General features: G+C 41.6%; 1 protein-coding gene across 2 annotated transcripts in view; it reads right to left on the bottom strand.

The window, feature by feature from the left end:
- LOC125451337 (solute carrier organic anion transporter family member 4C1-like) overlaps positions 1-13,825 on the bottom strand; it is a 124,853-nt gene that overhangs the window by 81,791 nt on the left and 29,237 nt on the right. The window contains exon 1 of one of the 2 annotated variants that reach the window (XM_059644723.1): positions 9,175-9,275. The exons of the other annotated variant lie outside the window; for it this stretch is intronic. Coding sequence (XP_059500706.1) covers positions 9,175-9,208 — 34 coding nt within the window. The 5' untranslated portion in view covers positions 9,209-9,275. Of the gene's footprint in view, positions 1-9,174; positions 9,276-13,825 lie in introns of those variants that run through there. 2 annotated transcript variants of the gene reach the window in all.

Genomic DNA, 13,825 nt, shown 5'->3' with positions numbered 1-13,825 from the left:
AAGGTAGTGTCTAAATCCTTAATGTGTACAAACCTAATTTAGTCTAATTCAGTTTGGAGCTGGCATTAAAATGAAATCGGAAGTTTAAATTCTACAGTTACAAGATTTGAGCATGTTTATTTTCAAGGGGTTCTGTGCTGTATGACTCTGTGGTTAGTGTAGTTGATCACCGTAAGGAGTTCAGCAGGTGAAGAGAAAGGTATTTAGTTGGTTTTGAATAAAGAAAGCAGCTGATTCATGAATAGGATTGGTGGGTTTTTCTAGTATTTTGAGGATAGTAAGGTCTTCATGTTTGTAGTCCATTCAGTCCATGCTAACCATAATCCCAAATTTGTCCCTAGTTTTTTTTATTATTTTTTTAAAAAGACTCTTGTTAGGTATAACATTGATTTTGTCATTAAAACAAAATACATATGAAGTGTAAACAGTGGGGATACTTCAGGTGTAACAAGTAAAGATACCAGAGTGTTTAAAAAATAACTTAAATAAAATGCAATAGAGATGGCAGGTTGAGTGATCTGTTACAGCTGCAAAATGTGGGACTGCTAGACACCAAGATTATCCACAGTGAACATATCTGTAGCAAGTGTTTACAGCTGGAGCAACTTTGGATCGGAGTTGAGGAGCTAGAGTCCAGGCTACAAACATTGCACAGTGATCAGTAAAATTACCTGGACACTTTGACCTAGGAGGCAATCAGACCGCTTAGAACATAGAACACAGAACATAGAAGACTACAGCACAGTACAGGCCCTTCGGTCCACAATGTTGTGCCGTGGAATAATCCTAATCCAAAAATAAAGTAACCTAACCTACATTCCCCTCAATTCACTGCTGTCCATGTGCATGTCCAGCAGTCGCTTAAATGTCACTAATGACTCCGCTTCCACGACTTCCACTGGCAAACTATTCCATGCGCTCACAATTCTCTGGGTCAAGAATCTCCCTCTGACATCTCCTCTGTACCTTCCTCCTAACGCCTTAAAACTATGCCCCCTTGTGGCAGTCAATCCTGCCCTGGGGAAAAGTCTCTGGCTATCGACTCTATCCATGTTTCTCATTACCTTGTACACCTCGATCAGGTCACCTCTCTTCCTCCTTCTCTCCAGAGGGAAAAGTCCGAGCTCAGTCAACCTCTCCTCATAAGACAAGCCCTCCAGTCCAGACAGCATCCTGGTAAACCTCTTTTCCACCCTCTCCAAAGCCTTGACATCTTTCCTACAATAGGGCGACCAGAATTGGACACAATATTCCAAGTGTGGTCTCACCAAGGTTTTGTAGAGCTGCAGCATAACCTCGTGGCTCTTAAACTCGACCCCCCTGTTAACAAAGGCCAAAAACACTATATGCAACGCCATTAGATTAGGTCGTTTAAATTTGGTGTGTGGCCAAGGACAAGAGGATGTGATTACAGGTGAGGCAGGGTCCGTGGCTGAAAGGACAGTTCTCCATGAGCCTCAGTCCCTACAATCATCAGGCAGTTTTGAGCATTCTTGAAAGCGGCATGGACAGGATTAGGGACTACGGGCAGAATAAATGAAACGGTCATAAGACCATGGTACAGAAAGCAATTTAAGTGGGGAGACAACATCTGAACATTGTAGTGACAGGGGGACAGTATAATTAGTGGTTATACATTCTGGTCCCTGTAGCCCTAAACACAAGTTCTGGACACTACTTTGCCTGCCTGTTGCCAGGGTTAAAGACACCTCCTTGGTGCTATGGAGGGAATCGGGAAAGGAAGAGCAGGCATCCACTTGTCATTGTCCACTTTGATACCAACACCAGATACAGGAATAGAAAAAGAGGTTCTACTGAAAGATTTTAAAAAGGTAGGAGCTAAACTAAAAGGCAGAATATCCAAATAATAATTTCAGGATAACTAATTGTGCCATGGGGAAACTGACAGGACGGATAAAGTCAATGAGTTAAAGGCTCAACAATTGGTGTGGAAGAATGGGTTTTGGTCAAGGGGTGCCAGTACCAGTAGAAGAGTAGTAAGGTAGAACAGGCTTTTCTAGTGGCATAGGCTTCACTTGAGTGTGCTGGGATGCAACAGTTCTTCTGGGTCATGTAGCCACGAGAAACTTCTATGCCTTTCAACCGGTGTGCTGATGAATGGGCTTCCTCCTCCAGAAGCTGCCGTCTTGGATAGACATCAGAGAAACAACAGAGAATATTGGCTTGGACCAATATCCTAGCAAGTCAATAAACTAGGGCTATAGAGAAGGGTTTAAAGTAAATATAGGAAGGGGAAGGGTTTGGGAGAAGCTTAGAATAAAATATTTCAGCATTGCAGGGCGGGTGTTTAAATACTATACTGGGAGTGGGATAGAGGATACAGATTGTATAAGCATCTGTAAAAACATCTGCGAATAGGGTCAAAGGGGAAAACAATGGGAAAAAGCCAACATTAATGGCTCTTTACTTAGACCTGTATAGTAAGCAGAAGAAAATAAACAAATAGAAGTTAATGGGTATGATCATATGTCCATTACAGAGTCATGGATACAATGGGATCAAAGCTGGGAACTAAATGCTCATGGGTATGCGAATTTTCAGAAGGACAGGAAGGAAGGAAGGAAAGGGTGGTGGGGTAGCTTTGTTAACATGAGGTGAAGTAAGTACAATAGCAAGAAATGGTCTTGGATCAGAAGATGTAGAATCCATACAGGTCGGGGTAAGAAATGACAAATGGGAGAAAATGCCGGTGGGACTATGTATGCTGCCTAACAGTACTTGGTTTATAGGACAGAGAATAAATCAGGCGTTAATGAAAGCTTATATAAAAATGGATGGTTGGGTGACGTTAATCTTCACAAAAATGGGGAAAATCAATTGACAAAAGTAACCAGGAGGAGGAAATCACAGATGTATTCTTGTCAGTTTCTGAGAATACTACGATATCAGGCTAAAAGATCCCTGAAAAAACTATAATCACAACTTGATAGAATTTAGCATTCAGTTTAACTTAAATTTGGTTTGGAGAAACTGTGCAAACGTAATAAGGACACTTACATTGGGAGAAGGACAGAGTCAGTTGAAGTGGACTGGGCAAGTTGCTGAACAGATAAAAATGTTGAGGAACGAGTGCAACAGCCATGTGGGAACAGCATCACCTGAATGTTCCCCTCCAAGCTATTCATCATCCGAATTTAGCATATTACTGTTCCTTCAGTATCACTGGGCTAAATTCCTGGATAACAAAGTGAAGAGCTGGATGAACACAGCAGGCCAAGCAGCATCTTAGGAGCACAAAAGCTGACATCTTGGGCCTAGACCCTTCATCAGAAAAGGAGGGGGGGAAGAGGGTTCTGAAATAAAGAGGGAGAGAGGGGGAGGTGGATAGCAGCTGGATAGAGGAGAAGATAGATGGAGTGGAGACAGACAGGTTAAAGAGGTGGCAATGGAGCCAGTAGAGATGAGGAGGTAGGGAGGGGATAGGTCAGTCCAGGGAGGATGGACAGGTCAAGGGGGCGGGATGAGGTTAGTAGGAAGGAAATGGAAGTGCGGCTTGAGGTGGGAGGAGGGGATAGGTGAGAGGAAGAACAGGTTAGGGAGGTGCGGTCGAGCTGGTTGGTTTTGAGATGCAGTTGGGGGAGGGGAGATTTTGAAGCTTGTGAAATCCATATGGATACCATTGGGCTTTAGGGTTCCCAAGCGGAATATGAGTTGCTGTTCCTGCTACCTTCGGGTGGCATCGTCATGCCACTGCAGGAGGCCCAGGATGGACATGCCATCTAAGGAATGGGAGGGGGAGTTGAAATGATTCGCGACTGGGAGGTGCAGTTGTTTATTGCAAAGCGAGCATAGGTGTTCTGCAAAGTGGTCCCCAAGCCTCCACTTGGTTTCCCCAATGTATGTGAGGCCACAATGGGTACAGTGGATACAGTATACCACATTGGCAGATTTGCAAGTGAACATCTGCTTGATGTGGAAAGTCATCTTGGGGTCTGGGATGGGGGTGAGGGAGGTGGTATGGGGCAGGTGTAGCACTTCCTGCAGTTGCAAGGGAAAGTGTCAGGTGTGGTGGGGTTGGAGGGGAGTGTGGAGCTGACAAGACAGTCACGGAGAGAGTGGTCCCTCCGGAAAGCAGACAAGTGTGCGGAGGGAAAAATGTCTTTGGTGGTAGGGTTGGATTGCAAATGGTGGAAATGTCAGAGGATGATGCATTGGATCCGGAGGTTGGTGGGGTGGTACATAAGAATGAGCGGGATTCTCTTTTACGGTTACTGCAGGGATGGGGTGTGAGGGATGAGTTGCGGGAAATGCGGGAGACACAGTCGAGGGCATTCTTGACCACTGCGGAGGGGGGGGGGGGGGGGGTGGAAATGTTGCGGTCCTTGAAAAATCGAGGACATCTGAGATGTACGGGAGTGGAATGCCTCATCCTGGGAGCAGATGCAGCAGAGGCAAAGGAATTGGGAATCTGGGATGGCATTTTTACAGGAAGATGGGTGGGCGGAGGTGTATTCTTGTAGCTGTGGGAGTCAGTGCGCTTAAAATGGATATCGGTTTCTAGGTCGTTGCCTGAGATGGAGACAGAGAGGTCCAGGAAGGCGAGGGATGTGTTAGAGATAGTCCAGGTGAACTTGAGGTTTGGGCAGAAGGTGTTGGTGAAATGGATGAACTGTTCGAACTCCTCGTGGGAGCACAAGGCGGCTCAATGTAACAGAGGAAGAGGTGGGGTTTAGGGCCAGTGTAGGTGCGGGAGAGGGATTGTTCCACATAACCGACACAGAGGCAGGCATAGCTTGGGTACATGCTGGTACCGATGGTCACCCACTTTGTCTGTAGGAAGTGGGAGGAATTGAAAGAGAAGTTGTTGAGGGTGAGGACGAGTTCGGCTAGGCAGATGAGGGCATCAGTGGAGGGGGAACTGGTCGGGCCTGTGGGATAGGAAGAAGCGGAGGGCCTTTAGGCCATCTGCATGTGGAATGCAGGTGTATAGGGACTGGACGTCGAAATTCCTGGAACTCCCTCACCATTTTCATTGAGACTTTGCTATAGCTAATGGACTTCAGCATAGAATCATATAGTATAGAAAGACATCCTTCAGTCCAACCAATCCACACTAAAAATAATCCCAAAATAAATTAGTTCCACCTGCCTGCACCTCGCTCTTATCCCTCCAAACATTTCTTATTCATGTACTTATCTAGATATTTTTCAACATTGTAACTATACCCACATCCACCACTTCTTCTGGAAGTTCATTCCACACACGAACCACTCCTTGTAAAAATGTTCCTCCTCGTGTCTTTTTTAAAGCTTTCTCCTCCTTGCCCCCTTGTCATAAATCTTCCACCCTAGGGAAAAGGCTCTCAATCTCATCCACTCCCGTGAAAAAATGTGCCAGTCTTTCTAGCCTCTCCTTATAATTCAAACCCCCCATTGCTGTCATCATCATCAACAACAGCAGTTCAAGATTGCAGCTCACCTCCCCTCCTCAAGGACAAATAGAGATGGGCAATCAATTGTACTGTTTGTGAAGCGCAAAGTTTCGCCTTTGTGTGGATTTTAAACAAACAGTAAACCACTTCTGGATAAATATCTAGTCCCTCACATAGAGGACTTATATGCAAAGCTGGTGACGGGGTGCAGTGGTAGTGATACTTTCATAAAGCTGGCCAGGAGCCACGCTTACCTGCAGCTACGGTTAGATGAGGATTCTCACAGGTATGCTACAATTAATGCCCTTAAAGGCTTGTACCGTTACACAAGACTGCCACTTCGGGTGTCATCAAGCTGTGTTATTTTATACTGGATACTGGACAACGTTTTACAAAGTCAACCCTAGTCCCCATTTATCTGGGTGACATGCTAATAACAGGGGAGACCAATCAAGAACATTTAGCAACCTTGGACATAGTCCTTAGATGTTTCTCCATAGTGAGCTTACCCATTAGAAGAGAAAAACGTGTGTTGCAGGCACCCCAGGTGACCTGCTAAGACTACAGAATCAACAAGATTGGATTACACTCATTAGAAGATAACGGGTTGGGGCAGCACAGTGGATCAGTGGTTACCACTGCAGCCTCACAGTGCCAGAGACCCAGGTTCGATTCCAGCCTCAGGCAACTGTCTGTGTGGAGTTTGTACATTCTCCCCGTGTCTGCATGGGTTTCCTCGGGGTGCTCCAGTTTCCTCCCACAGTCCAAAGATGTGCCGGCTAGGTGGATTAGGCATGCTAAATTGCCCGTAGTGTTCAGGGATGTGTGGATTAGGGGATGGGATCTGGGTGGGAAGCTTTGGGGATTGGAATGGACCTGTTGGGCCGAGGGGCCTGTTTCCACACTGTAGGGATTCTATGAGCTATAATTCTATGATAAAGTGAGGGAGATCAAAGGTTCCCTGTCTCTCCTGTACCTGAACTTAGGTCCTTCCTTGGGTTGGTGAATTATTACAGAAAGTTCACTTGTAACTTGGCCTTCCATCCTGGCACCATTACATCTGCTACAGAAAAACGGTTAGCCTTGAAACTGGTATTGTAGCCAAGATATAGAGTTTAGAGAAGTGAAGAAGCAGCTATCATCATCTAAGGTGCTGGTCCTGGTCCACTATGATTCCAAGCAAGATGTGGTGCTAACACATAATGCATCCCCGTACAATATCACGGCAGTATTGGCTCACAGATGGCCCAATGGATGTTGATGCAGAGTGCAAACACGCCCAGATAGTGAAGGAAAGTTTGGCGGTAATCTTTGGGATGAGAATGCTCCACTGATACCTTTATGGATATAAATTTGTAATAGCAATAGATCACGAACTCTTGCTAGGTTGACTCAAAGTGGACAAGGCCATGCTGTCCAGCGCTTCAGGTTGAATTCAGTGGTGACCTCTCATTATAACTGCATACAATTACAAGCCTGAACACAGTCTTGGAGGTCAAAAGGCAAACGCAGATGCTTTGAGCCACCTCCCCATTGGTGGATTCATCACTGATCATGACACCACTAGGGCAGTCTGTTCTGGTTGTAAACTTTCTCGACACCCTTTCAGTCACCACTGAAAAACGGAGTTCAAGATCGTGAGATCAGCCATGACATCACTGAATGGCTGAGTGGATTTAATTGGTTGAATTGCGTACTTCTGCTTCTTGTCTTATGGCTTTACACAGGTAAGATCTGTTTAAATAAATTGACTGTGAAGCTTTTAGTTTTGCTTTTTTTTGAAATTATTAGTTAAAACAAGTTACTATGACATTAAAGCGCTAAATTTGCTGATTACCAACATTATAGTGCTCATAAGCCCAGTTTTATTGCACCTCTTTGTCCTTGTGATTATATTTTTGAAAACTCATTTATTCATGGAACAGGTAAGCGTACCAGCTTGTAACCTGGCATTATCATATTCTTGTCATTGTCAGCTGAAATCTTACTTGTCTTGCACTCAAAATGCAATAACTGTTCCAATTTATCACTCCTTTAAGATAACACTTTAAGATAACTCAACAGTTGCTGTCTCAGAGGCATTTATACACACATATATAGATTTCATAGATGATAACATTTGATTCACTTCCAAAAAAATAAATTGGTGTTCTGTCTTCCATTTCTCCAACCTTACATTACCTCTTCTAGTTTCTTGCCAGTCCATTTGATTTGCAGTCTTAGTCGTGTGCTGAGCTGTACGTTGTAATCTCTTATCGACATGAACCTTGATATTTTGCACAGTTCACCACTTACACTGCTTTCTCATTTTCAATGAATCAAGTCAAATTAGTACAAACACCAAACATTGATGCTTCAGATTACTGCCAGTAAACTAGCTCTGAAGATGTTACATAACATTGAAAAAAAACCATCAAAACCTTTGGAATTATAATACCAATTTAGTATTTAGCTTGGCATCCATAGCATATCTCAATAAAGAACTTAAATACTATAAACTTACAAGAATGGATATATGAAATAAGTCCTAAAAACCAGTCTGCTGGAGCTGTTTGCTGACCACTTACATGTCAGATCTGTCTCCCCCTGCTTCTGGTGGAGTATTTTTAACATAGATACAATAACTAGCCAAGTCCTAAAATTGGATAAAAGTTGCAATTTTCCATGAAAATTATGCTACTTTATAGAGTGGGTCTTTTTTAGATAGCAAGTTGTGACTAGAGGCATACGGCAACGATCAGTGCTTAGGCCCGAGCTATTCACGCCATATCAATAAAATAGTTGAAGGACTGTTATAATATTTCCACATTCGCTGATGACAAAAAAAACGAAGTGGAATTGTGACTTCAAAGTGATCTAGACACTTAGGACTTAAAGTCTAGAGTTATAAAGCCCAGAAACAGACTCTCCGGTCCAACTAGTCCATGCTGAATGCAATCTCAAATAAACTTGTCACACTTGCCTGCTCCTGGCCGATATTCCTCCAAACTTTATGTATCTATCCAAATGTCTCTTAAATATTGTAATTGTACCCACATCCACAACCTCATCAGAAATTTCATTCCATGTGCAAACCATCCTCTGTATAAACAAACTGTCTCATATCTTTTTTAAAACTCTCTCCTCTCATCTTACAAATGTGTCCCCTGGTCTTGAAATCCCCCAAACACAGAAAAAACAACTACCATTAACTCTATCTATACGTCTCATTATTTTGTAAACTTCTATCAGGTCATTTCTCAAACTCCTACGCTCCAGTGAAAAACATCCCAGCCTATTCAGCCTTTCATCATAGCTCAAACCTTCCATATCCAGCCACTTACCGGTAAATGTCTCTCTTCTGAACTCGAACTTGTTAATAACCGTCCTATAACTGTGCGAACAGAACTGGACACAGTATTCCAGAAGAAGCCTCACCAATGTCCTACACAACCTCAACATGACTTCCCACCTCCTATACTCAAAGAACTGGGTGATGAAGGAAAGCGTGCCAAACGCCTTTTAAACCACCCCGTCTATGTGTGACACAAACTTCTAAGAAATATATACGTGCACCCCAGGTACGTCTGTTCTACAACACTACCCAAGGCCCTACCATTAATTGTCTAAGCACTACCCTTGTTTGTTGTACCAAAATGCAATACCTCCCATTTATCCAGATTGAACTCCATCTGCCATTTTTCAGCCCATTGACCCAATTGAGCAAAATCTCTTTGTAATTTTAGAAAACCTCCCTCACCGGCTACTATGCCATCAATTTTGGTGTCATCTGCAAACTTACCAACCACGCTTTCTATGTTCTCATCCAAATTCATTCATATAAATAACAAGCAAAAGAGGACCCAGATACCGATGCCTGTGGAACACTGCTGGACACAGGCCTCCAATCCGAAAAATAAATCTCCACTATTATTCACTGTCTCGTGCAATTAAGCCAATTATGAGTCCAGTTGGCAAACTCACCCTGAATCCCATGTGATCTAAGTTTACTAATTGATCTACCATGTGGAACCTTGTCAAAGGCTTTACTAAAATCCAAATAAACAATGTCTATTGTTCTGCCATCATCCACCTTCTTGGCAACTTCTTCAAAAAACTCAATCAATAGACAATAGGTGCAGGAGTAGGCCAAGTTTGTGCGACATGATTTTCCTTGCACGAAACCATGCCTATCTCTAATCAATTTTTGCCTCTCTAAATGTCCAAAAATGCTGTTTTTTATAATCACCTCCAACAATTCACTCATTACCAAAGTCAGACTCATAAGCTTGTAGTTCCGCGGTTTCTCCTTACAACCTTTTTTAAACAAAGGAACAACATTAGCTACCCTCTAATCATCAAGCAACTCACCCCTTAATTATAGATAATGTAAATATTGCTGCAAGAGGTCTCGTAATTTCCTCCCTAACTTCCCACAATATTCTGGGATACATCAGATCAGGTCTCAGAGATTTATCCACCTTTATATTCTGTAAGACCTCCCCAACTTCCTCTCCTGTAATGTGAACTGTTTTAAAACATCAAAGTTTATTCCTCTGCATTCTCTAGAATCTAATTCTTGCTCAGTCGTATAAACTGAAGAAAAATATTCATTTAGTATCTCTCCCATCTCCTGGGGTTCAACACAAAGGCAACCGCCTTGATCTTTAAGAGGTCCTACCCTCTCTCTAGACACAAGCTTGCTCTTAATGTATTTGTGGATTTTCTTTAGATTATCCTTAACCTTATCTGCCTTTCTGATTTCTCTCTCATGAATGCCCCTACACTCCTTATATTGATTAAGAGATTCAACTGAACCAAGTTGTTTCTCTTTTATCCTTGACTACTGCCTCAATATCTTTCTTGATCTATTATTCCGTAATCTTACCAGCCTCACCCTTCCCTCTAACAGATACAAAATACCCCTGAACTCTCGCCATCACACTCTTGAAAGCCTACCACTTGTCAGGCGTCCTTTTACCTGTGAATAGTCTACTCCAATTAACTTCTTGAAGTTCTTGTCTCATACTATTAAAATTTGCCTTACTCCAATTAAAACCTTCAACTTTTATGGAAGGCTTATCCTTTTCCATAACCATTTTGAAACTAATAGAATCACTAGACCCAAAGTATTTCCCCTCTTTTACTTCAGACCATGCCCTGCCTTACTGCCCAAAGGAAGATCTAGCTTTGCTCCTGTTCTAGCAGGGGCATCTACATATTGATAAAGAAAATTTTCTTGAACACATTTGATAAAGATTTGCAAGGTGACAAATTTAACACTATGGTAGCTCCAATCAATATTTGGAAATTAAAATTCCTCATGATTACATGATTTAATTTTACGCTCACATAAATCTGATATCTCCCTATGTGTTTGTTTCTCAATTTCTCTTTTACTATTGGGGGACCTACAATACAATCCTGTCAGTGATTTTTTGTTTCTTTATTGTAATTTCTCCCCGTATATTTTTTTCTGGACTATTTTTCAAAAATAACTTCCCAAAATAAAGCAGTAATATATTCCTTAATCAAAAATGCCACCCACTCTGCATCACCCTTCTTTTTTGACTCCTTTTCTATCCTTCTCATTGCATCTCAAACCCAGAACATTGCGCTGCCAGTCTTGTCTATCTCTCAGAAAACTTTCTGTAATAGCTGTGACATGCTATTCCCATGTTTTAAACCATGCCCTGTAAGACCCCTTGCATTGAAATAAATGCAATTTAGTTCTTCAGAGTTACTACATACTCTGAATCTCTCGTCTTTCTTTTCTAATTGACGTGCTTTCCTCACATTCAGAACCTTTTCCATCAATCTTTCTGTTTACACTGCGACTTAAAATTCCTCCATTCCCCCTCTCTATCAGTATAAGTATCCCTTAATGGAATGAGCAAGTGTCCCTGCTAAGATATTGGTCCCTTTCCAATTTAGGTTAGGCCCATCCTTTTTTACTATCCCAAAAGACATTCCAAATGTCCAAAAACCTGAATCCCTGAACAAGACACCAGCTCTTCATCCACTTTCCTTGTTTGAGTCTGGCATTGGGAGTAAATCAGAAATTACTACTTTCAAGGTTCCATTTGTTGATCTTCTACCTAACCTCTTAAATTCACTTTGAACTGCTTTAATCGTTTACCTAAAAATGTCTTTCCCACCAACGTGTACAATAATTTCTGGCTTCTCAATCTCATCTTTAACAATATACTTGAAATATTTACAGGTGCAGAATAATAAGTAAAATGGAAGTTTGTACACAATAATGTGAAATACAGGGAGATAGTGCTTGATATCCATCGTGATGTATTTGGAAATGTGGATATGGAATCTGGGTGTCACCAGTCAATGAAAGAAAACGGGAAAGTGTAACAAGCAATTAGGATGGTAAATGGTACATTTGCTTTCATTACAAGAGGGATGTCTTAGCGCAGTGTTGTGTGCAGTTTTGGTCTCTACTTATGAGAGGGTATACTTGCCATTGAGGAAGTGTAGTGAAGGTTCACTTGACTGACACTGGGGATGATGGGAATGTTGTATGAGAAGAGATTGGTTCAACTCAGCATGCAGTCAGGAGAGTATACAGGAATGAGGGGGAATCTGATTTAAAAAGTATAAAATTCGAACGGGGCTGAACAGACTGGATTCAGGGAAGATGCTTCGCCTGACTGGGGAGACTAGAACCAGGGGACATGGAATCTAAGGATATGGATAGAGCATTTAGGACTGAGATGAGGAAATATTTCTTCATTCATAAGGTGGCCAAACTGGAATTTGCTATCTCAGACAGCTGGGGAGGCTGGATCGATGGGTATATTCGAGTGAAAAATTAATAAATTTTTAGATTTTAATGGCACTAAAAGTTATGGAAAGAAAGCAGGTACATGGCATTGTGCCAAAGAATCATTCGTGATCATATTGAATGGCAAAGCAGGCTTTAACGGGAAACACTCTACTCCTGCTCCTAGTTTCTATGTTAGTAGATACAGCTTTCAGTTATTCCAGGCTTTCTTTGGACTTTTTTTAAGAACAAAATAATGCTATTTTTCTTACAGCAAATACAGATTACCATGCAATAACACAAATATTAGTATTTGAAGAAATCAGTGACTGGAAATTGTGAAAGGTCAACTTAAGTTTAGCTATTTAGGCACAAGCATATGTGTGGTCTGAAGATATTCAAATTGACATTCAAATAAAATTATGCTAATATCCTCAGGTTGTCACTTTAAGTCCATAAAGAAAACTCCTAGTATAAATATCTAATATGATACAAATGAGAGGAGGCTTCAATAAAGAATTTTCCCCAAAGATTTTCAATTGGGTGGGAGTTATTAAAGTTCTATTTAAATCCTACTTCTGACTCCTCATATGAAGGCACAACAACAGAAATTGCTGGAAAGGCTTAACAGGTCTGGCAACACCAAAGAAGAGAAACTACAGTTAACATTTCAGGTCTGGTGACCCTTCCTCAGGACAAGTTCTGATTTCTCTTCAAAGATGCTGCCAGTCCTGCTGAGCTTTTTCTGACTTACAGCATCCACAATTCTTTCAGCTCTTATGAAGGCATTGACTTATTCTGGCATCACGTTCTATGGGTTTGACGAGGTAGCCATTAATTCACTCCATTTTTTGTATGAGAGTATGCACTGAGTCTTTCAAATACAACAAAATGAGTGGGAGAAGGAATGCTATGTGATTTTCTGCTTTAAAAGCTCATAAATGTTCATGCCAATTGTACCAGTGTCGACATTATTCCAACTGAGATGTTTTTAAAATCAAAAATTAGTAAGAAGCATGGAGACTTCAACAGTGTGGGACAAAGATTGAGCGAGTATACTGCTGGAAACCAACTTCAAAGTGTGAATTTAACTAGTATATCCTTTCCAACTTCAGTTTAGAGTTAAAGTCAGATTCCGACAATAGTCTTTAAGTCGGTTCAATAGCATTAAAAGAGACAGCTGCCTGATTGTAGCAATAGAATTCAAGTATGCAAATTCCTTTGTCTAAATGGGATGTTGATCACTGTAGCTAATAAATGACTCAAACCAAATCTGTATTAACTAAGGGATTTCTGCACCATACAGTCAGCAAGGAGCATGGTCAACATGAATGGAGACTTCGCCTGAGTGACACAAAGGCTCAACAAGCAAAGTGCTGGAAATTTGGTTTAAAGTGAGCATTCAGTGCAATGGAGTGGTTTAACTAAAATTTACTTCCAGCTCAAAATATGAGTGGGAGATAATAGTACAGGATGTCAGAATAAAAGATGTCCTCAGAAATAGTGACGATAACATGCTATATTTCAGCATTCAGTTTGAAAGAGAAACTCGGTCAGAAACTGTGCCAAAGTTAAATAAGGGTAATTACAAAGGACTGTGGACAGAGCTAGCTGTAGTGGACTAGGAAAGGAGTTTAGCTGCAAAGTCAGTTGAGGTACAATAAGAAACATTTTA

The sequence above is a fragment of the Stegostoma tigrinum genome, chromosome 3, assembly GCF_030684315.1.
Source record: "Stegostoma tigrinum isolate sSteTig4 chromosome 3, sSteTig4.hap1, whole genome shotgun sequence".
In the NCBI taxonomy this organism is placed as follows: Eukaryota; Metazoa; Chordata; class Chondrichthyes; order Orectolobiformes; family Stegostomatidae; genus Stegostoma; species Stegostoma tigrinum.
Note: the sequence above shows the minus strand (reverse complement) of the source record. Positions and strands in the feature narration are given on the sequence as shown.